General features: G+C 57.2%; 1 protein-coding gene across 1 annotated transcript in view; it reads right to left on the bottom strand.

The window, feature by feature from the left end:
* LOC122378815 overlaps nt 1-26,139 on the bottom strand; it is a 31,062-nt gene extending 4,923 nt beyond the window's left edge. The window contains exons 1-6 of the mRNA XM_043360327.1: nt 26,050-26,139; nt 3,543-6,688; nt 2,379-2,481; nt 1,338-1,491; nt 737-887; nt 372-483 (exon numbers count right to left, since the gene is read on the bottom strand). Of these exons, the coding sequence (XP_043216262.1) occupies nt 372-483; nt 737-887; nt 1,338-1,491; nt 2,379-2,481; nt 3,543-6,679 (3,657 nt within the window). The 5' untranslated portion in view covers nt 6,680-6,688; nt 26,050-26,139. The remainder of the gene's footprint in view (nt 1-371; nt 484-736; nt 888-1,337; nt 1,492-2,378; nt 2,482-3,542; nt 6,689-26,049) is intronic.
* Nucleotides 26,140-27,704: the final 1,565 nt, after the last annotated feature.

Genomic DNA, 27,704 nt, shown 5'->3' with positions numbered 1-27,704 from the left:
GAAAATAGGGTCAGTGAAACACGACGTAACGGCTTACTATTCAAAACAAGGAGAAACGATACTGAGCGGAACAAAATACAGCACATCTGTTCGAACTATCCCAAAAAGGGGGATCAACACGACACGATAAGGCAAACGATTCAAACGGGGTCGGGGAAGAAAGACAAGGTGTTTCAGGAGACTTTCACAACGAACTGAAATCAAATATATGAAAGATACACGTAGAGATAGGTACAATGACCAATGACCAACAACGTATCCAGTTTCTTTCTCTGATCTCGACACCGTTCGACGCGTATGGCCCCGCTTAACACACTAAGTTCGTTTGACCCTAGTGACCCTATTTAACCTGTCTGACCCAGCCGACATACCTGCTGGGCTGTGGGTGTCGACGGGGTGCCTCCGGCCGAATTGGGGCCCTTTTGCGTCACAAACTGCTGCGGTGACGTCACACCATGGAGCAGCATGTGGTCAGAGAGCGCCCTGTGGGACAGCGAGCGTGGAAGGTCAGGTCAGGAGCTAGAACACTGTTTGTTGGAATTTTAAGGACGGAACAGATAATCATTAAGTCACTGACAGTCACTTAGTCATCTGTAATCCACATGTATGCGGTCATTTGGATGTACAATTAGGGCAACTAGCTTTGGCACAATCTTACATCTTGTAAGACCGTTTACGAGTGACGTTACCCTCTGGCGTATCAACCGAGACATAACTCAGTCGTCGCAGTACGTACTTTTTGGTTGAGACGTAGAAGGGGCAGAGGATGCACTTGAATGTGGCGCCGGGCTGCGGCGTGTGGTGCTGCATGTGCGCCGATATCGTCTCGTCGTTGTTGGCGCACGTGTAGGAGCAGATGTCGCAGCGGAACGAGGCGCCCACCGAGCCTGCCAGCACACATAGTTGACACTCAGTTGATCAGGAGAATTGTAACCAAATGGCTCCTTCAAACAGTTACACTGACCTCGGTAACCAGTTTGCCGATGTGTCTATCGTCAGTCACAGCCTACCAGTTGGTTCATCCCATAAGCCACTGACAGAAAATAACGACAGTAACGTAGTCGCGACCGTAATGCCTAGAGACCCGATGCGTACGAGCCGTCACGCAGCTGTCCGATTATGTTTCCGTACCGATGCCTCCCTGTTTGTTGATCGTGGTTCCCGTACCGTTTCCTCCCTGTTTGTTGAGTCCCGTGCCGTTTCCTCCCTTTTATTAGCCGTGTTTCCCGTACCGTTTCCTCCCTGTTATTAGCCATGTTTCCCGTACCGTTTCCTCCCTGTTATTAGCCGTGTTTCCCGTACCGTTTCCTCCCTGTGAGTTGCCACGTTTCCCGTACCGTTTCCTCCCTGTTTGTTGACCACGGAGATGGTGACGTCCGAGGCGGCCCGCTGCTTCTGCGCCTGCGCCTGCTGCGGACCTGGCCCGCCCTCCGTCTCCACCCTGTTCTCCACCACTGACACGTTGCCGTTGTGCTTCATACGACAATGGCGCTGCCGCACAGAAGGGAAACGGTCACCACACGGACGGAAACGGGTTACCAAACTGACGGGAAACGGGTAGGGACTAAACAGATTACACGATTACAAAACCGACATGGGAAATGGTTACTGAAGAAATGAGTGACGATTACCCTAGGGAAATGGTTACGTTTGAACAGACGGAGAAGGGTTACCCAACACACTAGCGGAGGTCTCCGCCGCTAACAGACATTACAGATAGAGGCTGCTACACTCGACGCAGCTGTCTGGCACGGCGCCGCTGTGCTTGATAAGACATGTTAGTTGTTACAACACAAGTTACGCGACATGTTACGTTACGATTGGGGGCACTGTCACGTCACTGCTGAGCCAAAGACGACTTCATCTACAAAAATTGAAACTGAAGTAGAAATAGGAACAGCAAACGAACAATAGTAGGTATGATAAAGAATAAATACAATCAGCATACATTTTGTCAACTTGTGACATGTTGCGTACTGCAATCCACACATTTTTGGTGAGTTGATGCCTATCTACCGGTTCCTTCACCCGTTATATTACCTAGAAGGAGCATGCTAGAATTCTAGTGCAACAGAAGTCGTTCCTAACAGATGAGGATGTGACACAAGGCGCTGATCCCAGGCAGAGGAACATACCTATAAATGAGACAGTGACGGGAACTAAAGGGACGGAATGGGACGAGCCCACACCAGAGCCAGACGGGACGGGATCGGACGGGGCAAGTCTGTGTGTGGATAATGTGTGAAATACGAAAATAATTGGCGATGCGGAGCGATGGGGCGGAAACTAGGCGAATAAAGTGAGTTGGAGCAAAGCGATTGGGTGAGTTGAGGAGGGTGGCGAATGACTTCCGAAAGGCACGCGCGTGAGGCACCCACCTGAAGGACATGCTTCCACTTGGATCCCTGGCCGCAGTGGCCGCACATGTAGGGGGCATTGTGAGAGCGGTAGTGGGCGCGCACCACCTCCCTGTCGGCGTGCCTACCAAGACGGGCAGAGGGGGGAGCGGGAGAGAGTGAGAGGGCAGCCGCCACCGAGTCAGAGCGGCGAGAGCCGAGAGGGAGAGGTGAGAGCCGCGCGCAACCTGCGAGAACGGCCGGCCGGGGTGTGAGAGTCCCGAATGTCCCTGTTCGAGAACTACAGAGGTTAGTATTAAAGGTACAGACGAAAGATCAGAACCGGCGTGCACACCTGAAAGAGACCATCGAGAGAAGCGGAGTCAGTAGGTATTTAGTTGGAGCGAGCTGCCACCGTCAGTCGCAGCCGCCACCGCTGCGGGAGAGGTCACGGGAGGTCACAGGGCCGCCGCGCCGAGGTCAGTTACCCGGATCACACTCTGCCAGTTGGACGGCTTGCCGCAGTGGCCGCAGTTGTACTTTTCGCGGTTGGTGTGCTTGGCCACGTGGGCTAGCATCATCCTCCGGTCCTTGTGTCTGAAAACACACGCTCAGAATGTGACGAATACGAGCGGCGCAGCGACATCATGAACACTTCTTTAGAGGGAAGTAAGGGGTAGAAGACAGGCCCGACGAACACAAGCACAACAAAAACGGTCCGGTACCACGCACCAGCCGCCCATGCAGCAGCGCTTTATCTAACACATCCCCTAAGCACGACTAATTTGCGCCTTGGGTAGCCTACCTCTGTTGGACTACTTCAAACGATGCATCTAAATGCAGATTACACTTGATGCATTGAAAAATATCAACACAGAGGTCGTGAGACAAGACAATAGAACGGCAGCGGGAGCAGCTTTGCCACCCTGTCGTTTTAGTTTCAGTGTTATGTCTCCACCCCGCCTGCGGCGACTGTCGTTATGGACACGACTGAGCTGTCGTTTTATTGTGTACCAGTAACGAACGTTTACCGACTGCAGGTGTAAGTGAGCGCTGGTCTGTAGTGTTCTAAATAGGCTCATAAATACGCTAATAAACCACTCATATAACACCCAACTGATATCAAAGTTAATACTTCCGCTACAGACTCTTCAACAGACATGCCAACGGCCCACCCGTATCCAACCCCTCCCGATAGGTACTCACTTGAAGTTGCACTTTTTGCAGCGCCAGACGGTGGGTTTCTTGGCTCCGCCGGCGGCCTGCCCTGAGCCCTGTCCGGCGGCGGCGTCCGGCGGCGGCTCCGGCATCACGATAGCCGTGTTCTCGTCCGTGATGCCCATGGCGGCCAGCGTCGGGTCCATCCGCTTCAGCGACTCCAGCGAGGGCGCCGGCGCCAGCGGCCGCACCACGCCCGGCACGCCGCTCACGGGCACGCCCGGCAGCCGCACGCCCGGCAGCAGCACGCCGCGCGCCCCGAACGGCAGGTCCAGCACCGGCTGCTTGAAGGCAGCCGCCGGACGGAACGGCGGCGGCGGCGCGCCGGGCCGCGCCGGGCCCAGCGGCGCGCGCGTCAGTCGCGGCGGCATCGGCATCCGGGCGAGTGGAGGGTTACCAATCAGCGGCGGCTCGTAGAGCGGCAGCGTGCCGCTGAACGGACTGCGCACCGTCACATTGGGCGGCACCGGCACCCCGGGCCGGAGCGGCAGCGGCGGCCGCGGCGACACGGACGGCGCAGACAGCGGCGACGAGCCCGGCTGCGGGCCCAGCGAGCCGGGGCTGCTGCGCTTCCGCACCGAGGAGCTGATCTGGGGCTTGCACTGGAGTCCCTCCTCCACCTGCATGTACTCCAGGTAGATGTCGTACTTGTCGTAGTCACGCGTGCTGCCGCCGTCGTTGATGAAGAGCTTGGCGCGCAGGTGGCTGCGGTCTTTGGCCGACTTGAGTTTGATGTGTTTGGTGATGTCCCAGCGCCAGTTGGAGCGGTAGCCGCACTCAGTGCACTCGTACGGCTTCATGTTCATGTGGCCGACCAGGTGCACGTGGAACCGGGACGCCGTGGTGGCCCAGAACGTGCAGTTCGGACACTTGAACACACGCCGGGTGACCAGCTTGGCCTCCCCGTCGCCCCGAGTCGGGGGACCGTGCGAGCGCGTCTGAGGCGAGCCGTTGTCGGCGTGAGACGCATCACCACCCTCGTCATCAGCGGCCGCTTCGGCCACCGTCCTGCTCTCCCTGACTGCCGGCGCGCTGCCCTCCGACGGAGCGTCGCCGCTCCCGGAGGCAGAGTTCCACACAAACACCTGCTTCTGAGAGTCGGCCTCAGCGCCAGCGGTGGCAGCGGAGGCCGGGGCCTCCGGGCAGCTCTTCTGATGGGTGCGAAGGTCGTCGGTGGTCTTACAACGATGACGGCAGTACTGACACCGGGTCGAGGTCGGCCGCGACGCCTGCCGCTCGCCGCTCGCCAGTTTCGGCTCGTCCGCCTTGGTCGTATCACTGGCCCCAGCAGCCGCCATTTTCTGCGTGAAGAGCCGGTCGAGCACCGACTGGGGCCCGGCGCCGTCCGAGCGGGCCGACAAAAACTCCTCGGCGGCCCGCTCGGCGCGCTCGTTCATGGCCACGGCCTCGGGCGAGTCGCCGTCGGCAGGCGCGTCCTCGGCCGCCTCGGCCGACTCCTCGCCGTCCTTGTCCTGCCGGCCCTGCAGCGGGATCAGGCTCGGCGGAGGCCGCTTCGGCTTCGGCTTCTCTACCGATGCCGAGGAGGATCCGGCGACGGACGAAGACCCGGAGGTGGCAGCCGAGGAGGCGGGCGAGACGACTGTGGCGGAGGCAGTGGAGGCCACCGAAGTGGCTGTGGCGGCTCCGGTGCGGCCGGGCGCCGCCACCGGAGACGGTTTCTGCGGCGGGGTGAACACCGGAGGGATGATGCCGTTACGTACCACACCGTGCTGGGAGTACTCGTGACGCAGCAAGTCCTTCTCGTACAGCGTCTTGTAGCTGCACACCGAGCATTTGAGGTCCTTGATGTAGACGCGGCCGTTCTTCTCCACCACATCGTCAGGGTGAACAAAGTCCTTGTCAAAGTCGTGACGCTCGGCGGAGTCGGCGTTCGAACGGCTGGCCGGCGCCGTCTTGCGTGCCGTCGGCTTCACCTTGGGCTTGGCAGGTTCCTTGGTCCTGACCTTCTTTTCGGTCTCCTCGTCCTCAGACTCTTCCTCGCGCTCCAGCCGAAGGAGCTCCTCCTCGTCCACATCCAGCACCTCCTCGGAGCCGCTGTGGTCCATGGCGTCCGAGCCGCCGACGTTGCACTTGGCGCGCAGCTTTTCCAGCACCTGGCTGGCCGGCAGGTGGTGGTTCTGGATATGCACCGTCAGACTCTGCTTGATGTGCGCCGAGAAGCTGCACTGGTTGCACTGGAACTCACCGCTGCCAGTGTGATTTTTCATGTGCCGGTCCAGGTTCCACTTGTACGGTGTGCGAAATTCGCACAGCTCGCACTTGATCATCGGCATCGAGTGGTACTTAACGTGCTTCGTGAAACGCGACTTGATGTGCGTCATGTATTGGCACTTTGAGCAGCGGTAGAACTTCTTCTTAAGCTCGCTGCGCGATTTGGAGGAGCGGCTTGTTTGGGGTTCATCCCTGACGTCCTCCTCTTTCAGAATTTCCCCGTCCATGTCTCCGTAGTCCTTCAAAGAGTACAGACTTTCCTCGACTTCCTCCTCTTCAATGCCCTCCTCATCCTCTTCTTCTCTGACGGGCGAAGGTTCGCTGACGATGGTCAGAGGACCTTTCTCCGGGGATTCTTCCATCTTCGCTGGCTTCGCGTCCTCGTGAACCATGCGCAGATGCCGGTTTAGTTTGAGTTTACACCTTGAGGCGTAGATGCAGTGAGGGCACTCGTTGATTTGAAGACGTATGCTGTGCACGTCCTTCTGATGATACAGAAATTCACGCGGGTTTCGCGTGGTAAACGGACACTTCTTGCAGTAGTAAGTGCGCTTCAGCTTGCAGTCGGGCAGCTCCTTGTTCACTCCTTCACCTTCGTCAGAATCAGGGGAGAGCTGCGCCTCGTCTAGCTCCTGCTGCTCCAGTGGATCCTGCTCCTTCTCAGTCTCCTGTGGCGCCGGGGCCGGCTGTGCTCCGTCGTCCCCGGTGGCGCCGCGCTCCTGGCGGTGGCCCTGCTCGCTGGCGGCACCCACCTGCTCTGACCCGTCGGCTCTGTCGGCGTCGGCGGCCTCCCCAGCGCCATCGACCGGCGCGACGCTCTCACCCAGTCTGCCCTCGTTGGCGGCGGCCGAGTCGGCTGAGCTGGCGGCGGCGCCGGTGGCGCTCTCAGTCATGTCAGTCGCCTGTGAGCAAGACAGAGGCGGCGTCAGCCGAGGGTGCCGCGCCGCGGGCCGGCAGATACCGTTATCGGCCGGCTCTCCGGGTCCGCCGGCCGGCAGCGCGACGGCCGCCGATAACACCCCGCCCGGCACCCAGCCGTTGCGACACACCGTCCAGCCACTTCTTGGGACAATCGGGCGTCCCAGAGGCCAGCTCACCAGTCGCTCGTTTGTAACAGGAGAGAGACATTTCTACGAAATAACACTCAGCAGTGCCCCATACCGGGTACCCCCACTACCGGGCCGGGTACCCCACCACTGAGCAGCGTCCGGTGAGCGCCAACACGACCACAGGACGTGCCCCTGTGAGCGTGCATGTGAGGGAATCGATGCGCCCCTCCACCGCCGCCACGGTCACGTGTGCCAAACAGTGGATACGAGAGACCCAGTCGGGAATGGTGAGCGGTCATCGCCCAACGATGGACTACCTACTTCGACACAGTCACTTCTTTTATGAGATCCTTCTAAAGAAATTACATCAAGGGAACAGAAGGAAAAAGGAAAATGCAAACAAAACATCTAATGCAGGCAGTTCCAAGCAGCGATTATGCGTGAGCACTGAGCGGCGACATCCCATTGCCACCGCTATCGGGGAACAGGCGTCTGGCGCGTGCTCGGTCCGATCAGACCGGTCATCACACGCCGTCTGCGGCCGCGGGCTGGCTGGCGGCGGCCGCGGGGTCGATACGGCCGCTCAGGTGCTCGGCGGGCCACTCGAGCCGCCTCCGAGGACGACCGGGCGACTGCCACAGCCGGCCGGGCGCCGCTCCGGCTCGGCACACCTGAGCCGCGCCGCGCCGCGCCGCAGCGGCCCCGGCCGAGCGTGACGACACAGCCGCGGTCGGCCGGCCGCCAGCTGACAGCGGCACTCGTGGCCTCCGTCCGGACCTCAGCACTCAGCACTCAGCCCGCCGGCCGGACCTCAGCGCTCAGCACTCAGCACTCCGGGGCGCGGACCTCAACGCTCGGCACTCAGATCTGAGCAGAGTACTCCACCGGGGCTCAGCGCTCGGCACTCAGCACGGACCTCAGTACCCAGATCTACGCAGAGTACACCGGACGGACCTCAGCACTCAGCACTCAGCACTCCGGTCGGACCCCAGCACTGAGCAGAACGCATCGGTCGGACTTCAGCACTCCGCAATCAGCGCTCAGAGGGACAGAGATGTGTCAGCGAGGGCAGGGTTCAACGGAGACATTCGGGGCCTGACGGGGAATATCTCGATTTCAACAGAGTACGTAAGGTCCTCAGGGGGAATATACAGAGCTTCAGCCTTTTAGCAATAAGTAAACCCATCAGCAGAGAAAGCCAAGACCTTGGCAGGAAAGCATCTGAGGAAACTCCATGGCCTGGTATAGCAACATTAAATACCACCCACCGGGGTGCTGTAAGTGGGATACGTTTGGAACCGAACTCTTGGCAGGAAAACCGGAATAATAAGACCGCCTGCAGGGACCAATTGTTAAAGAATGCCGGGGTCCCAGGGCAAAATGCCGCCACTGCCAGTACCTACTGGTATACCTCAACAGCAGAGATAATATCACATCATAGCCAGATCGGCTGCGAGCCTGAGACCGCCGAGGCGGCTCACCGGTCCCGGTCACGGCGGCTCTCGGCCGTCCGGACGTCATTCCACGGTCCACGGATGCTGACGCACGTATGGACGGGCCGGGCAGAGGAGCGACGCGGCTCGTCGGAGGCCGTATAGCGGCGGGCTGGCCGGGGCAGCCGACAGCCGGCGAGGCTGAGCACTGACAGCAGCACGCTCGGCCAGCCGCCAGACCGCTCCGGGATAAACAGGACACAGTCTGACCAGTCGAGGGTCACCAGTGACCAGAGCCGGCCTGGCCTGAGCGGCATGACTGCATGTCTTATTTAAGTGGAACAATATATTCCTGCCCGGGGCCGGGATGATTCAATAAATGTCACCGAGGTTTTTTAGCGAAAACTCCGAGGGCCGTTAGGCCCGAGGTGCTTTTCGCTAAAAAAGCGAGGTGACATTTATTGAATTCCTGGCCTGAGGGCTGGAAGGTGTTTCCCATACCTGCCAAAAAGCTCACAACTATAATTGATAGTGACGTCAGCAGCCGTGTGGTTCAACGCGTTTAACCACACCCCTTGAACCACACGGCTGGCAATATTAAAGCACTGCATTAAACTTTGAAAAGTGTGGTACAGTGCACGTGCCATTAAAATGCCTGGATGTCTCGATTTAATCATGCAATGTAGCAGGTATGGGAAATTGACTCGCCGTATTCGATAGGCTTTGTCATGAGACCGGCTCAGATCATTGCGCGGCTTAATGTCTAATGAGGTCAATATGTCTCAATGCTTAATATTCAGGCGTACTTTGCAGAGAAGACAAAGTAAAAATATGAGGGTGAGTCAGGTCAGTTAAGGTCAGGTCAGGTCAGTAGTCTGCTTCCCATCACACAACAGAGGGCTGCCGGTGAGCGGTCAGGAAAAGTCGGGTCGGTTGTCGGTGGGAGCCGGTCGTCAGTCGTTCGGTCTGTCGGCCGGTCAGTCGGTCGGCTGGCCGGCCACTGGCGTCACTGGCGTTTGGTCGGTCGTGGTGACCGATCCACTGACCGATCAACTGACCGATCCACTGACCGACCAGCTGCTCAGTCACGGTGGTCGATCGCTGGTAGTGGACCAAGCGTCCAGCTGACGGCACCGTTCCTGGAGGCGCCGGCCTCACTATACGAACGATGGCCCGTCGTTGCCACTGACACCGATATCGCTGCTACCGACAGTGTCATCGCTACCGACACAGTGTCATCGCTACCGACACAGTGTCATCGCTACCGTCACAGTGCCATCGCTACCGTCTGCAAAACCATCGATCGCATTCGACGGTCTAAGAGCACGGAGCTGCACGATCACGGCGGCTCGGACAGCCTGGGCGCTCGGCTCGGCGTCTTGGGACGGCCGCCACTCCCAGCGGTTGTGTGTCAGCACTTTCTCAGATAGGTATCCACACTCCACTCCTAGCTCAGAGCTGTCATAAAGGCCGTCCCATATCCAGCCAGACACCGGGACATCAGTTCGTCCCCCACTGGACCGAGCTGGCAGGCAGCTGAAAATGAAGTCGATTCTGACACCGGTACCTATTGATTATTTGGGAAATGATTAGGAGCTAGGACTGAGAAGCCATAACTGCAGGAGGGTTTATGCAGAAAATGCACAGAAAAGCTAAATTTATCAACTTATCTGATAATAATGCAATATCCCGTTCACGACAATAGTGTCAACATATTGAATCTCCATATTAAATAGTCATTTGTGCCAATAATATTTAGGTACATAAGTACCTATTAAATGAACAGCAACTACATCAAAGCGTTTCCCCGTTTTCTTTTTCAGGCCATTGAAACCAGACATGTTAAACTATCGTCAATGTAGGTACCTTTTTCACAGCTATTTGACATTGAAACCAAATCGGTGGTCTCGAGAAGATCTGGCATTTGTGGCGGTGACAGAGTTAAACTCATCGTGCAGCGCAGAGGTTTTCGTTTCACCCTCGCAACCCTCCTCTTCGTAACCCTCGCAACCCTCCTCTTCGTAACCCTCGCAACCCTCCTCTTCGTAACCCTCGTAGCCCTCCTTTCGTAACCCTTCGTTCGGGGACTGGGGAGCATGGCCAATGGAGCGCCTCAGCGGCCACCGGGTGTTTCCGCCGGCAGAGCTGTGGCGGCGCTCCGCTGAGCCGCACACGCCGCGCCGGTATCTCTCTAATGACGGCGGTGGCGGCGGGCGCGGCTCCGTCAGGTGCGGTACGACCGACCACCGCCGCTGGAGTGGCCCGGCCGACAGCCGCTGCTGGCTCACTGTGGAGTGCGACCGCCCGCCCGACAGCCGGCGCCGCCGCTGGCTGACGTCACGCCGCCACAGCAGCGCGGAGACCGGATCGAGCGGCGCCGGAGTGCAGTCGGCGGACTCTGGCCCCGGCCCCGGCCGATACGGCGGCGCGCTCCGAGCAGCGACGGCCGAGGAGGGGCGCCCGCCAGCCGAGGAGGGGCGCTCACCGCCAGCCGAGGGCGCTCACCGTCACTGTCTGGCCGTCTGACCGGCTGGCTGGCTGGCTGGCTGGCCGTCTGACCGGCTGGTTGGCTGGCTGGCTGGCCGTCTGACTGGCTGGCTGGCTCTCGAGTCGGCTCGGTCGGCTCCCTGGCCGGTGATACAGACGGCGGTTGTTGGCGCCGTCGGCGCCGCCTGACCGCCGACGGCCGTCGTGCCACGCCACGCCCAGTTGGCGCCGCAGCCGAGACCGCGCCCGAATCCAAACTCTGCACTGAGATGGGCTGCGACCCGCGGAGGTCCGCTGTCTTCCCAGCTAAAATCTACCTCCTAAACCATCCGGATCAGATTCAAACCGCGTCAAGACAGCAGAGCAACGATGCTCCTAAAAAATTTCAGTCAATCATCCGAATGAGCCATGCCCTTCATTCGACCTCAACCTCACCACAATCCCCCTCTACCTCCTTCGGGCGAAAGGACGGGGCGGGGCATCTCCCACGCAGCGCCGCGCTCCATGGCGCCGCGCCGGGGCGACTCTCGACTCTAAACTCGCTGTGCGCGCGCCGTGGCGGCTCTGCACTGGCTCGGAGCGCCGGGCGGCACTGCAGGCAGGTGGCCGCCCCGCGCCTGGTGCGCCGCGCCGCTCCGCTCGGCTGACCTTCGCTGGCTGGTGAGTCGGCCGGCCGAGCGGCCGTCAGCGGCGCGGGCAGCAGCGGCCGGCCGCCGCCGCCAGTCCGGCGCGGTAGGAGGGAGGGCGGACGGGTCGGCTCCTCCGGCCGGCACCGAACCGGCCCCTCCTCCGGCCTGCAGAGTGCAGACAGACGATCCCGGACCGGACCAGCCGCCGGCTGCAGCGGGCAGTCAGATGCTGCATTAGCAGTCACGAGCTCTAGCTGAGCGCAGCTGCACGACCGAGAGCGGGGCACAATCTGCACTCCCGTGAGGACCGAGGCCGTCCGTGAGGACCGGGCAGGGGCGCCAGTGAGGACCAAGAGTGGAAGGGAAAGGGCTGGGGACCCAGGACCCACTGAGCGGGGGCACCCATAAAGAATGAGAAGGGGCGTCAATGCTCGAGGTGGGTGACGGCCTGGTCCCTCGGGCCCGCTCTGCAGGGGATATGAAAAACAGCGCCCACTGCGGGAGCCAGCGCACCCACAGTCCCTGGATCGCAGAATGACATGTAAAGAACAGCGGGAAGCCGACCTCGCCTGAGGTTATCAGCGACTAGCAGTGGACGGATGCAGCAGCGGGATAGAGAGGCGGCAGGGACAGCGGATCATCCACAGTAGGTAACAGCTGTGGAGCGGGGCAGACCAGTTACAGCGGAGGCAGACCAGTTACAGCGGGGGCAGACCAGTTACAGCGGGGGCAGAGCAGCCCGGCCGACCGGCCAGTAGGACGGTCGCAGCGGACTCGGGCCGCCACTGCACCATCCGGATGGTCCCAGAGGTGGGTTTTCCGGCAGCGTGTGAGCCGTGCAGCAGTGCAGCTCAGCGACTTTCTTCCCGCCTGGACGGTCCAGGAGCGAGCGCTCGACTGCCCGCACCATTACGCCACACAGTTGGTCGTTGTCAGGTCGGCCGTTTCCATAACGGTGTGGGAAGGTATGAGCCGATGGAATCAACGGAAATGTTCAATCAAAACCTTCCATCTGCACCTTCCTACGTGCTCGTGCTGATAAAGGGCGTGACAACTTCGATCGTTTATTGAAACCTCGCCGGACCCGATAATGTACTGGCGTTTACCAGATGAAGCACCGAAATTGAACATTGACATTCCAACTACACCATCGAGTGTTGTTTGTGTTGGACCAATTCTGTAACTAAGAACTTAAGCTATCTACGTTTCCATCTCTGGTAAAAGAAGGCACGCAAAGGCGCGAAATTGATTAAAAAGAAACAAACTGATGTTTCCTATTGACATCGTAGGTCAGCAGACTGACGGGTCAGCCGGGCCGGCCGCACGGAGCAGTTAGTGGTGCCCCCCTCCCCCCCCCCCCCAGGGTCAGCCGACTGGAGGAGCGGTCAGTGGCGCGCGCACTGCCCTCCCCCCCCCCCCCCCAGGTCAGCAGACTGACGGGTCAGCCGGCCGCAGGGCGCAGGGAGCGGTCAGTGACCGCGGGTCAGCCAGCCGCAGGGACCGACCTGACAGGTCAGCCGGCCGCAGGGCGCGGTCGCCGGTCAGTGCCGCGGCGCAGGCCAAGGTCGGCTCTCGGACCAGTCGGCCGGGCGGTGAGGCGGGGACTGGCGCCGTGGTCGGCGCTGCTGGCAGCCCACTGCACACCGGGCGGCGGCGGCGGCTGCGGTGGGCCCGGCCCCGCCCTGGCCGTGCCGACACCGACAGAGCCAGTGGCGGCAGTGGGCGGCACCTATCCAGGTCACCCGGAGGGAGGTGGCAGCCGGCCCACACTGGCACCGCGCTCAGCAGCTGCCTAACTCGGGCCCCGGGTGACAGAGGTGAAGGCCATGATGGACAGCCTCTCTGCTACTCCATATTGTGGTGAAAGAAAATATAATCGCAGCTAAGAGACGACTCATGAAGCCATGGAAATATCAATTAGAGGTGGCAAAAGATGAAAATTTTGGGAACCAGACTCGAACCAGACCCGGCTGGACATTTCTGGAACCAGTCGGACCCGGTCTTAGTTGTAATCGGAACCAGTTGGACCCGTTCCCCAAAAGTCAATTAATACAAACTACTTGTAGGTATCATTAGTTGCATCATGTAAAACAGCCTATTTCCCACTGGGAATACTCATGAGCTACTGTGTGCAAAGAATCATTCACTTCATTCACTTCATATTTTGCAATAATGTGTAGTGTGCAAGATGTATAGTTTATGGTAGGACCCGGTTGGACCCGTAATAAATTTTTCAGAAACCGGTCTGGACCCATATGGGTCCAGACTGGTTCTTTGGACCGGGTCCTCGGGTCCACATTTTGCCACCTCTAATATCAATGCATCTAGGTCCACATTATAGTAGATATCTATGGTCTTCCCAAAGTCGCTACATCATTCCATGAATGTTGATGGATATTTAGAACGCTCGAACCCAATGACCAAGACGTTCATCAAACTCCGGCATTGCCTCAACGCTTAACCCGCGCACCGACGGGGGGGGGGCGGATATCCGCCCCCTGAGGTTTTTCGCGAATAGCGGGAAAACCGCGGCGCGTAGCGCCGCGAAAGTTGGTATGACTATTCCCTTATCAATTTTACACATGGTGTGCAAGTTTGAACCTCCTACCTTTCAAGGTCAGGTCACCAGGTCACTTTGAATGACCCAACCTCAAGTCACTTTTTTGCAACTTTGTCACCGTGCCAGAGCTACAGTAGATGTCGGAGGCCTTTGAAAGTCGCAGGATGTTATTAGGTCATTAGTAGCTACAATTTGTATATCTCGGAATTTTGATATCGGTGACCTAAGGTCAGGTCAATTTCGCGACCTCCCCATTATAAGTCAATGGGGGAAAAATCAACTCCCTGTTTTTACCACTAAAACGGGTCGGAATGGCCCCATATACCATACATGACTTCATATACGATCAACCTTCAGTACCTTGAGGTCTGTTTTGCTGTTGGGCAGCTGTGAGGTCATGTGACGTCATCAAAGGTCACCAAAGGTTTTTGGCCAATAACTCCGTACAGGAACAAGATACAGACGCGTGGATGGTCTCATTGTGTTCAGCTCGTCAAGACGCATCGAATGATATACATGATGACCTCGAGGTCACGTGACCTGAGGTCAACCTTTGACCTTGACCTTTCGAGGTCAACATATATATCATTCGATGCGGATTGACGAGAGGAATCACGATGATGCCCTTAGTTTGTTCCTATCTTGACTAATTCGAAAGTTATTTGAGAAAAACTCTCTCCATATTTAGCGCCGCCATTTTGACTTTTTCGACTCCTGTGACGTCATCTTTGACCTGACCTGAAAATGACCTTAGTAAAAATTGTAGATCTTGACCGTGCGTATCCGATGCCGTTTACCGCTTGTCGCTATCTTGCTTCGTTCTCGAGATCTCAGGGGGGGGGGGCGGTCATCCGCCCCCCCCCCCCCGTCGGTACTAAGTTGGCGCAGACCCCCGTCGGTGCGCGGGTTAAACATTGGACCACCTGGCTCAGCAGAAGCACTGCATTGAATGCCGATGTCTCTGTAGCTCTGGGCCGTGTGCCTCAGAGTATATAGACAACCGTCATATGTCAATGTGGTGTGCACTGTCACATGTCTCGTCTAATCAATTGAGCGGTGAACATTCCACAGGTCGGTCAGCCTAGCCCGGTGCCAAGAGTTCGCCCTCTCATACCCGTTTGCTCATCGAGCGACGGTGGCTTCCTACACATTCCCAACATTGTCACTAAGTACGAGTAGGTATTTAGAGGGCACCGTCCGATGTTGCTTGCTGTAAGTGAAAACCGGTGCCGCTGGACGCTCCGCTGCCGCCAGCCGCCTCCTCCTGACCCGCCGGCCGGCGCTGTTAGCCAGCCACATCGTCACCATCAGCCACAGGGTGTACGGCTTCCGGCCCGGTCACGTGATCGGCCGCGCGGCCCGCGGACGGCCGTGCAGCCTGGTCACGTGGCCTGTCTGGGAAGGCAGGACGGGGGCGCCGTGGACACAGGACAGGGGCCCGGCCGGTGCCGTGGCATGGTGCAGCGGCACCGCTCCCGGAGAGCTGAGGTCATGGAATAGGCAACCACTGGCGGGATTGTTATGGTGTGGAACTCAGCAGGAACGATCTTCCTAATGACGATGTGTTGGAAGGATCAAGTGCTGCAAGTCTGGAACTAAAATAATATATTACACATTATTTTCCTTCCATTTGCTGCTCCGATATACGCACAGTTATGATGAAGCCAGAAGTACATACACTCACAGCCGAGCGGCTACCTCGGTCGCTGACCAGTGACCATCTTCGACCGTCCGAGCTTTATCGCATACCGCTGATCAGAATGGCCAGCCATGCGGGTCCAACGAAACCGGTGATGGTGTAAATCACAAGCCCGTGAAGCCAACGTAGGACCGAAGTCCAAACGCTGGAGATAGCGCCAACGCTGTGCGACTACGCTCTTGACTCAATAAACGCGTGCCGACTACGCCGAGCTAGCATAAGATAGTAGGCATCGAAAGTGTCTAAAATGTGATCCGATCGACGTAAGAAAACTTAAAACTGTCCAAGTACATCGGGCGTAGCAGTGTCCATCGTCATTGCAGTGAAGTGTTTCAAATGTCCAGTAAGCGAATGAATGGATGGAAAAATGGGCGAATGAATTAATAAGATGGAACGAATGACTGAATGAATGAATGAATGAATGAATGAATGAATGAATGAATGAATGAATGAAATAGATGGCATGGAAAGCAAAAAAATCAACGTTCCATTTAATTAAAGCTACATTTATATTCCTGTAATCGCTGATGGTGAAAACAGGAAGTCAGCCAGCTCTCTCAACATTACGGACAATGGATAAAGTCTGGCTGGAATTCGTGCCGCAGTTTGAGACAGATACCTATTTAAGGCTCCGTTGAACACGATTAAACTCAACCAACATGGGCAGAGATAAAACAGACCGTAATGCTTTGGCAACAAATCAGGTCAACATAAAAAACAATCATATGGAGCAATCGCTCGGCGGGCATTCAGGCCCCACGCATCACAGGCGCTGTGCAATGGTTTCGTTCTACGAGCGCCGCCGCCGACTCCCAGCCCTGTGAGCACGTCTTATACAGTTGGGCGACCTTGGGCAGTGCTGTGTCGTCCGGAGGCGCGCCCGACCGACCGGCGGGGGCTGCTAGGCACCATCCAGCCATCAACAGCAGCCGCGCCGACAATCGATGGTCAGCGCACCGACACAGCCAATGGAGGTGTGAGCTGTGTCACAGCCAGCGGCAATTGAGGCGCTGCGCCACAGCGGCAGTGGAGGCACCGCGGTACTGACAGACAGTGGAGCCATACTGCGCCACAAGTGGAGGCGCTGCGTCAGAGGCACAGCGACTGGAGGCGTAACGCGACACAGTTGCTGGTATAGCACTCATTCCATAATCACACCATTTGAAGCTTCCGTTACGGAAGAAAGTAGGTGAATCAATTACATCAGGTGGAATTCCCGCCTGGCTTCAGTTCGGTCCATTAAACAACCGAGCTGCTTTGCATCCAGCATTGCCCTCTATGCCTTTGGCAATGCTCTTCGATCGGGAGCACGTGCAGCGCGGTCGCCAGCGGACGGCGCTGAGTCTGTCCAGTCTGCCTGGGCTCGGTCCGTCCCGGTCAGCCGCCGCTCGGGCCGGCCGGCGCTCCGTGCCTGTGTTGGCAGCTGCAGTCGGCAGACGGCGGCCCACAGCTGGCACCCCCGGCGGTCGGCGGGACCGGCACGACCGTTCGATCGCCCGCGGAGCCTCCCTGACAGCCAGCCGGCGGCAGGCGCGGCGGCAGCGGCCGGACCCTGCGGGGCCCCAGGCGCCAGTCCGGTCTGACAGGACACCCAGTCGCGTTCCACCAGTCAGCCCGTGACCGAGGCGGACAGCACTCGGTTCGTCTCCAGGGCTGCCCATGGTGAAGAAGGCGTCGTGTTTTTCCAGTAAGAACACAACAGACAGATAGATAACGACACAGATAGACACTAGACAGGCAGACGGACCCGAGCAGCCAGCAAGAGCGCCTAAAGGAGTAAAGCAAAGTCTATAGGCTGTTCAGTGCTTACTCCTTCAGCGCGCGTTAGGAGTGCTCGGGGCCTCTCCACCAGCTCTAAATGCCGTGACCGACAGCGGAGTCCCAGATCACAGCAGACCCGGCTGACCACTGATCAGTGACCAGTGAACGGTGACAGGGCCGGCGACCAGTCACTGCAGACGCCGCTGGTCGCTGACATTTGTGGAACGGCACCGGGCCAGCGGCGTATTTAGAAAATCGCGAAGGGGGGGGCCAAGGGTTTGGAGGGCGCCACCTCACCCAAGGAGGGCGCCATACGGTCGCGAGATAAAAAATCGCTCAGTGGGGGTTGGGGGGTTGGGAGGCGTTTTTTACCATGCCACCAGTTTTTTTTTTGCGTAACCTCGTATAGGTCGTGCTGCATTGATTTTGCATCGTGTGTATTCTTTATACTCCAGGTCACAAAAGGTCAAGTGTTCTTGAAATGCTGCGCCGAAGGCGCGCGAAATTTTTGAAAACAACCTTTTCCTCCGCTTTTTAGGCACGCCTTTTATACGATCACTGTTCAAAGCTCCTCTCGCTCTTTTACCAAATTTGAAGGTGTAAAAAATACCTAAGGTTTGGTCGGGCCGCTGCCACACAAACTGTACAGAAAGCTTGGCTCATGGGTGTCGATGTATAAAAGTTTATTGGCGGTGGCATATCTACGCACCAGATCACCGTATCGGATTGATACCGGAGCGCGAGATGCGTAAACATCATCCAAATTACCTCAGACCAGCCTTCATAGCCTTCTCACAGATGCATACAGTGTACTCACATAACCAGTTTCAATCACCGAAACTTCAGATGCCTGCTGTTGCGCCCGAACCTGTTGACAATACTTAATCGTAATCCATATAGATGCCATGATGCACGTAAAGTAGGATCAATCCGTTAAGACCAAAGACGTGTTTTATGCATCGTAGAGCGTAGATAGTTTTGGTAGGTATAGATACTTCATTCATTGTGCTGAATGCACGTTCATTTGTGGCAGTTTTCACAGGCAAGACATCAACTATGTGCAATAGAACGACTAAGTTGAAAAACATGCCAAAGGAGTAAATAAATGATAGGAGGGCAGCGATCAACGGATGTTGCCAATAGGTAGAAGGGCTGCGATCCACAGGAGGGCACTAATAGGTAGAAGAGCCCCGATCAACATCCCGAGTTTCGACAGTAGGGCACCGATAGGTAGGAAGTTGGCGAGCAGCAGGAGGGCGCCAATGGATAGAAGGGCAGCGATCAACAGGAGGGCACCAATAGGCAGGAGGGCGCCGATCAACAATCAACAGAAGGGCGCCACCAGGTAAGAGGGTGGCGAGGAACAGGAGAGCACCAATAGGAGGGTGGCGATCAACAAGAGGTCGCCAATAGGTGGGAGGGCGGTCATCAACTGGAAGTCGCCAATGAGCGGAAGGGTGACGATTAAAATGGGGGTGGCAATGGTGAGGAGGGCGCCTTTGCTCAAGAGGATGACACGAACAGGAGGGCGTCTGTGCGGAGGGCGCTGGTCAACAGGAAGGTGCCAGTGGATAGGAGGGCGGTGATCAACAGGAGGGTGCCAGTGGTTAGGAGGGCGGCGATCTACACGAGGGCGCCAATAGGAGAAGGGCCCCGATTAACATTCAACAGGAAGGACTAGGGAACCAATAGGTAGGAGGGCGGCACTGAACAAGAGGGTGCCAAAAGGGAGAAAGGCGGCCTTCAAAATTTCACATGAGGGCTCAATAGGTAGGAGAGCGCCAATAATTATGAGGACACCGATCAGCAGAAGGGCGGCAATGTGTAGCAGGGTGGCGACCTACAGGAGGGCGCCTTCGGGTGAGAGGGCGCTTATTTACAGGACAGCGGCTTACATAGGCGACCACCGTTACGCTTAGAGAGCTACAGCCTACAAATGTGGTTGGAGGGCGCCTGAGGGAGCCCTCCAACCGTATTTGGAGGGCGTATTTGGAATGGGCGTCCTCCGAGGGCGCCCTCCATCCGTATTTTCCCTGTAAACACATTCGCGATTGGAGGGCGCCCTCCAGTCGCGATTGTTTTTCGATTCGATTATATCACAATTGCATTTGCGATTGGAGGGCGCCTTCGGCGCCCTCCAATCGCAAAGGGCGCCTTCGGCGCCCAAGGGGGGGGCCATGGCCCAGTGGCCCCCCCCCTGCCTACGCCCCTGCACCGGGCGGCCGCCAGCGTATCGCGCGGCAAATCAGACACGGAGCCAGCCGCCATCGGGAGTCAACAGCCAGCGATTTATTTATCAGCGGCAGCCGGTTAGCAGGCAGCACTCAACCGCTAGCGGCCATGACTAGAAATAAACGGACAATGATTAACAGTCAGAAGCTATTGGTAAGAAGTGGTCAGCAGTGAACGATTCAGACGTCAACAGCCTTCAACCATCGACCAAAAATCAGCTAGGACGGCGGTCTGTGCCGTCATCACTACCCCACCTCATCCCGCACCTGGCGCCGCCCTTGCCCCACCGCATTCTGCACCTGACGCCGCCTGTGGCCCGGAGGAGCCACAGAGGCCGGGCGCCGCGCCCCGAGGACGGTGGCGCGGCGGTGGCGACAAGAATGTCCCTTCACCGACCCCCAGTCGGGCCCCAGTATCCCCATCCCGACCGCGGGCAGGTCGTGAGCCGTCCAACGGGACAGAGCTCCGCACCGGTCGGCGCTCACGGAAATACCACCGTCCAAATCCCTCCGCGCTCCAGTTCCGACCAGTTCTGTGAGACCTGCACCTTTCTTAAGTCCCTTCTTTCACCCATCACTTCTTTTTGTGGTGGAAGAATGCCTGGCCTCTGGCCCCGTCTCCGTGGTTCGCTATCAGCGTGTTTCTTGGTACGCTCCGGTGCTGCCGCTCCTCGCTCCGAGCGGCGGCAGAGAGCTGCAGATAAAGTGCCGGCGGCTCAACAGGAGGGGCTATCCGGCGCCGTCCCCGAGCTCCGAGCCGGTTTGACGCCGACGCCCAGACAGAGGCGCCCCCAGGCGTGCTCTCGGGTGGAGGCGGCTGGCACGGGCGCCCTCAGGCACCGCCTCAGGGGGAGGTGGTTGGCAGGTACCGGCGTACTCAGGGGCGCGACTCACGTGAGAGCTATCAGGAGCGCGCCTGGTAGGTGTGACTTAAATGGAAATGCCAAGCTGGCAGTTGTCTAGAGGAGTCGCTTAGCATCGACTAACAGTAACCTCTCACGGGTTTAGCGAAGAACAAGGAGGTCAACAGCAGTCGATTTATGAGAGAACCAACGACGAGAAAGCCATCCTCCGCGAAAACTGGACCGCACACTCATAGACGGGTGTCTCAGGATCCACTGCACAGTGCGCGTGTCGCATCATAAAGCACCGATTAAGCCTGGGAATGGTGCAGAGTTTAACAGGAGGGACGGCGCTATTGTGGTGCGGGAAGCATGCTATCCTCAGCATATATCAGGACGTTTACAGGAGGGTAAAGCGGCCGGCATCCCGTAAGATTGCACTGCGAAGGGCATGTCGCATTCAATATTAATGGGGCTAAACATAAATATCAAATGATAGGAATGCTGTGGACACCAACGTTACTTCGAAATTCTAAGAAGAACGACCTTCATACCCGACTCGTTACTTTTCATCGCAGCGGAATCTTCTACGAGTGAAAACCGCCTATTCGCCATTTCATAGCCTAACAAATGCTCTTCACTGCTAAATAACAAAGCATGAAGCGTGGCTCATGGACTGTTATCTGTGCCCATGGATATTTTTAACGCGGCTGCAACAAGAGTAGTTGACATGACGCTGACGTTAAACATCACGTCGACTGCCAGAGATTGGCCGACCAGCCCTGGCCTGGAGTCTGTCCGCTGCAGTCGCTCCCCCACCCCGCCCCGGCCTCTGTGCCCCGTCGGCCGGCCGACAGCGTCTGGCTTCAGGGAGCGGTCGGCGGCCGCTGCACCACACCGCCCGCCGTGCGCCGCGCGGCGGGCCGCCAGCACGACATGCGCCCACGCCGCCGCCGCCGCGCGCCTGCCAGCTGCCCAGCCAGCGGCCGCGGCGCGGCGCGGCGCGGCTCCGCTTCGCCGGCGCGCCGTGTCGCAAGCGGCGGACGTGGCGCGCCGTCGGCGGCCGGCGGCAGACGTGGCGCCTGCTGACGCCGAGGTCGGCGTATCGAGCGCAGGCCGAGCGGACGGTCCGGGCAGAGGGCCGCCGCGCGCCGCCCAGGGAGGCAGAGGCAGAGCGGCCGGCTGAGTCATCCTCCGGAGCGGGCCGACTGCCGGCGCGCGCCGGCTGCTCGGGGGCTGCTGACGGAGAGCTGCTGACGAAGGGCTGCTGAGAGCGCATAACGCGGAGAGGTGCTCAGCAGGCAGTCACCAATGCATGGTTCCAGACCCGTGTTCAGCGCCCTGCCTGACTGATGAGTTGATTACAGCCCATAGTTTTTTTCCGTTCACCAGGACGTTGATCGAGGACGGAGCAGAAAACTTGGCCCCGACAAACCATGCTCCAGCAACAAATGACCCACGCGGTACGCCAGTCACAATGAGTCGCGGAACATCTATGCATCGTGACCGGTGGGTTCAGCTTAACTCAGGAGTCAGCGGAGCAATGAGCACGGTCCGAAACTGTGTCTGTAACTATAGATGCGATTCCATCAGAAACGTTTTAGGGCACGAAAATAAGCCAAACTATCGGCAGTTAGTGTCGATTCGGTAAACGACCCACGGCTGTGCGCGTTACATATTTGTCGCTCGTACGACCACTCCATTACGAAAAAGATCTGCAGTGACAGTAGAAACGCTGACCCAAGGGAGAGTCATCGATATAGCGCCGATAGTCCAGCCGCAGGCTCGAAATGATTCGATCAAGCTAAAGCCCGCTGGCCTCTACACGGACATACTTGGGCCCGACGACCGACGAGCGACTCGCAGAGGTTCATACGAACGACGAGGCGACGAGCATGCAGAGGCTAGTCGGCAAAAGCAGCACGCGGTGTCACATAAATAGGATTCTCCTCTAGCGATCAGTATGACCATTAGAAATACTTGAGCCGGCAGTTGAGGTGACTGTTGATAAGGAAGCAGCCTACCAGACGTTGAGGCGATATCTAAGACGTAGGGATGATGAATAGATGTGCCACGATTTAGGCGAGATTCCGGAGATCGGGTCAGAAAAAAGTCAAATAGTCAGCAAGATTCCTACCACTACGCATACGCAATAACTACGGTGCGATTACACATGCAATTCACGCTATTAGTCCAGGAGAAAAAGGCAGTTAATATTAAGTTTAACCCTCGCCCGTATCGCACTTTTTATAGCGTCTAACTAGCAGTGGCGGATCCAGGGGGGGCAAAATGGGCATTTGCCCCCCCCCAAACGGCATGATTTTAACATTACGCCTATGGACGATGCATGGAAAGAATCGATAAATTTTTATGGTTTGCCCCCCCCCCCAAACCTCTGAGCTGGATCCGCCTCTGCTAACTAGTAGGTAAAGGGTGGAGGGACTATGTGGACCCCCGTTCGGCCCCTCACGATCGAGCTAGAGCTTCGAGGAAAATCGAGCGTGTGGCCCGTGACGGGAGGAAGCCGATGTTACCCGATTTTAAAGTCCTAGGTCATAGGCTGACCTTCAGGTCAGGTCGATGACCCAAAAGTCGGAAAAGCGTGACCTGCTAGAATGTCGACTCGTAACGCCCATATTGACATTTTTAAAGCGTGTAACCTATCGAGGCTCCTGATCGAGCTAGATCAGGCTTGATATAAGTCCAGAATTTTTTCCTGCCCTCGGGCAATTCTTCTTTTCCGCGAAGATGGTGGCGACGTACCTATAGCAAGTTAGAGCGCTGCCAGCAATGTTTTAAGGTAATCATAAGTTCATCAGTTGTTTAAAAACAACTTCCTCTCAAATTGAGCTTGCGAGTCGAGAAAGGGCCCCGCTAACTTGAATGTGTACAACAGTCCGGGTTCGAATCACGACGGGCGCTCGGTGTTGAGCATCCTGACGGGTATGGTTGCGGTTGGTGGCAGGCCAATCGAAGTCAGCCGAAGTCAGGGAGAAGGACCGGCCGTGCGCGGCTTTGTGTGTACGCTCAGCTTCGGGCTCTAACTTCTGCCATGGATCAGTAATTACATCATCGAAACTCGGAAGGTAGAGGGCAGGGCCAGCGCAGCAAGCTCCGCTTAGCGGGTGCTCTGCATCTGTCCTTGTAAATCCTTCCATTTAAAAGGTTCGGGCCAAATTTGTTTTAAAAAAATGCTTAGCTTTTTGTCAAACAGACAGCAGTGGTTCTGATATAGTGCGCCGAAGGAATGCCAAATTTTCGAAATTGAGTATGATTCATTGAGAGCAATCTGCAGGTATTGGCAACCACACGCGGGTCTATAGAGTTGGAGATTATGGCTCGTTAAGTCAATACCTACCCGATTTCAGTGGTTTCCGCATGCGATAGGATGAGCGATAAACGATAAACGATAATTATCGCTGTTAAGTAAATCGGTTATCGTTATCGTTTATCGCTAAATTTTCAAAATTATCGCTCATCCACTTATTGCAAGTTACAAAAATTATGAACGATAAACGATAAAATGTAAACCCGGATGATGGAAAAATGGAAGACGATCGACAGTGCATGCCGCGCGACAGTAGGTATATGTGTGCGCAACCTGTTGCCATCTGCTAAGTGTATAGATCTGCAAATAAACTGTAAGTACAATTATTTAAGCTGTATTTCTTATCGCTTTTGTTATCTCTGTTAAAAACAATTAACGTTATCGTTATATCGTTTATCGTTTCGTTATCGCTATTTAATAACAATTATCGTTATCGTTTTATCGTTTATCGTTTCGTTATCGCTGTTAAAACAATTATCGTTTTATCGTTTTATCGCTATCGCTTTTAATTTTTTGAAAAAAAAAATCGTTTATCGTTTAGGTATCGTTATCGCAAAACTGTCTTAATCGTTTTATCGTTATCGCAGGTCCGAAAATAAGTTATCGCGGAAAGCACTGCCCAATTTGCAATATTACACCCATGGCAGTCAACATCCGAAGAACGATAGTTTTTCTCTTATGGAGGAAGATTTTAGGATTTAGGTATAAGAGTGAAAAAGTTACCCCGGGCTGAAAGTTACCCCGGCCGTGGCCGGGGTGGCCGGGGCAGGTTCTCCACCCATGGGGCTGGCTCTTTCTGATGAAAAGCTAGACGTGGCTACTGGCTAGACATACAAACGCGATGGTGCCAAAATCGTGTCGCTGCGATCATTATTGCTCTTGCTCTGCGATCAAGAAGACCTTTATTGTGTTGACGAATGGTGACTGGCAATGGGCAATGGCCACGGTATAATTAAATCAGCAAGCAGATAATACAACCAGTAAACCTTCTACCTATTTGAGGTGGGCTTATTGTGGACCGCCCAAATGGGGCCAGGAATGATGCATGTCAATTGCTGTCGACGTTCAAGAGTCGAGACGTTCAGTTCCACTTAACATATGCAGAAGCCCCACATTTACTCAGGCAATGCATGCAAAATTGTGAGGCCGTAAATCTGAAGACCAATTCGGGTCGACACAGGTTCCAAACATTTCGATCGTCCTGGCGAGGAAGAAGCCGAGCTAGCGGCTTGCAGGTGTTTGAAACGTCCGAGAATCGTTTTGAATCGTCTTTGTGCCGTTGCTATTCCAAACAGGCCAACACGTATCCATCATGTCCATACCAAGTAATTCCCAAATCACCAGGGCCGGGCAGCATGTCATCCGGGCTCATTCTTTCCTGGGTACACCAGAAACGACCACAGGCACCCGTACCAACCACCCAAACACCAGGACATGTGCAATTGTTTCGCTTTGATGTCCTATCAGTCATCAAGCGTGTGACACAGCAGCAGCAGCAGCAGCAGCGTGCCAGCAGCAGCAGCAGCAGCCGGTCCTCCGCGGCAGGTCACGTGGCCCGCTGGCTGCACGGGCCGGCCGGTCACGTGGGCCGGGCCACCACGCGGTGTCTGAGGGCCCTGACCGGCGGACCTGTGGGGTACTCGGCACCGGGCGGCACGTCTGATCGTGCCAGTGCCACCGTCTGCCGGCCGACCGCCGGATCAATGGACAGAGGTCCGGCCGGACCAGAGTCGTAGGGGTGCACCGGTCACTGGCTGACCCCCAGCCCCCCGGGCCGCGAACTGTGACGTCAGTCACTGGACGGCCGGCCCCCACAGGCAGTTCAGAGCCGCCTCCAAACCAGTGACAGCCTACGGCAGTCGTACTGTATATCTACTGCGCGTCAGTCCAGCAACACGACGCTGCCGTCCGCCCTGCGCGAGTCATCGGCTGTTTGCGCATGCGCAGTAGAGCCAACAAGTCCCTGCCCACGCAGCACCACCATGACGGGAGCTCAGCGAAGCGGCGTCACACGCAAAAAGACGGCCAACTCACGTCAGCACCGACTGGAACATAATCACGATGACGGAAATCGGGTCACCGCTACGAGTGAGAGCCAACACGCCGGTGTCAAGGACAGCGACAAGACCTCGCGCCGGAGAATGTTCATCGACCATCACCACTGGCATCAGGACAAGACAACAACCCCTCCCCACTGCAAATCCCATCACGAGCACTACCCCACTGACACTACTCGGTACTCACCGCAGCGACCGTAGTATTCTTCCTCCCCTCTCTCAGCTATTCTCCACCCCGCTCCGCCGTGCCAGGCGTCTCCACCGGCTGCGGAGGTCTGCTGGCAGCCAGGCGGCGCCGCAGCGCCAGCCGCACTCCCAGCGTCCGGACGAGCCCACTCTGCGCGCCGGGGGAGGCCGCTGCCGCCGCCGCCGCCCAGCCCCTGGCCCAGCCGGCCGCCGTCGGTAAACAAAGCGACCGCGCGGGCGGCAGCGTCGGCAGGGCGCCGGCGGACGATCAAGAAGGAAATGCAAGAACGCGAAACGCTGGCAACAGATAACCCGAAGGATAGTGAAATTCCTTCAGCACATGGTCGATCAGCCGGGTCTTGGATTCCCCGTCTTTGCGTGAATAAATCGATATTGACGCTATACGGTCTCTGCGGCGGTCGGACGCCGAGGAGCCGGGCGAGTCGGGCGGCCGCTGTGCGGGGTCTCGATGTCAGGGGCTGTACGGAGCGGCCCGAGCCAGCCGGCTGGCGGGCGGGCCGCGGTGGAGGCCGGCCGAGCGGGCGGGCCGCGGCGTCAGCGGTGCCGGCCTCTGCGGCAGGTCGCGGGTGGCCGCCGCGGAACGGGGGCGGCTCCAGTCCATACCGCCTCAGTCGGGACCGGTCGAGTTTCAACTGTGGCGCCATTGTCTAACGTTCTTGTTCATAGGACGATGACTATTTCGCTGTCCATTACGTCGGCAGTCGCGAACACTCGTCATCCAAAACGTTCCGGTGCACTCCAAGGAAACAGTTGATTTTCCTGCAGCACTGAACGAGTGACGGCGGGAACCACAGCAATCACTATCGCCGCCCCGTCCCAGCCGTCGGGGCCCGGAAACGGGCCGCCCGCCTCCGACGACCCGAAGAGATCGGCTCCTGGTGACGTCACTGCTCGGTGAGGTGACGTCACCGCTGCTGCCGGCGGCCTTGGCCAGGTGAAACTCACCGGGCCCGCGGCACCGCGCCGACGGACGGAGGACGGCGCTCTCTGGCGCTCTCCAAACCGCTCCTCGGCATCGGGAAGTGACTGTAAGTTGGTCAGCACTCAGCACGCTTCGTTGTTCGGCGTCGATAAGGATTGGTATCCCGTTTCTATTCCGCCCGTCAGCCCACCGCTGGCCTGATAGGGTCTGAAGACATAGGAGGCGGAACGGGGGGAGGGGGGGCACCGTGCCCCCTTGATTTGGGCATTTTAACATTAGCCCTATGGGCGTTGCATGGAAAGAATGGGACCATAAGTCGGCAGTGCCCCCCCCCCCCCTAATTGAAGGTGTTCCGCCGCTACTGTCTGCAGACCGTATCAGCGCCGCGTTGACAGGCTCAGGAGCTTGAGATCTGCGACAGTGCGACTTCACTTCAAAGGCCATCCGTTCAGTGGTCCATACCGAATCACCGATTGCCTGGTGCATTGGTTTGACCCGTTTAATCGCTGGTATTTGGGCAAATTTCGGAGAGAAGCGAGGACCCCACCCAGAAGGACACACAATGACAAGTCAGAGCTACGATTCGAGCCAAATTCAATTGAAGCTCGGGGCTGAAATGAGAAGTCTTCGATCGAAATCCCTGATCACGTAGCAGCGGTTACTAATCCGCCTCCGTTGCCTACTCATTGAGGTAAGCGAGCGTGGAGACGTCT

Source organism: Amphibalanus amphitrite, unplaced genomic scaffold (assembly GCF_019059575.1).
Source record: "Amphibalanus amphitrite isolate SeventyFive unplaced genomic scaffold, NRLGWU_Aamphi_draft 000065F_arrow, whole genome shotgun sequence".
NCBI lineage: Eukaryota > Metazoa > Arthropoda > Thecostraca > Balanomorpha > Balanidae > Amphibalanus > Amphibalanus amphitrite.
This window is presented reverse-complemented; position numbering and strand designations above follow the sequence as displayed.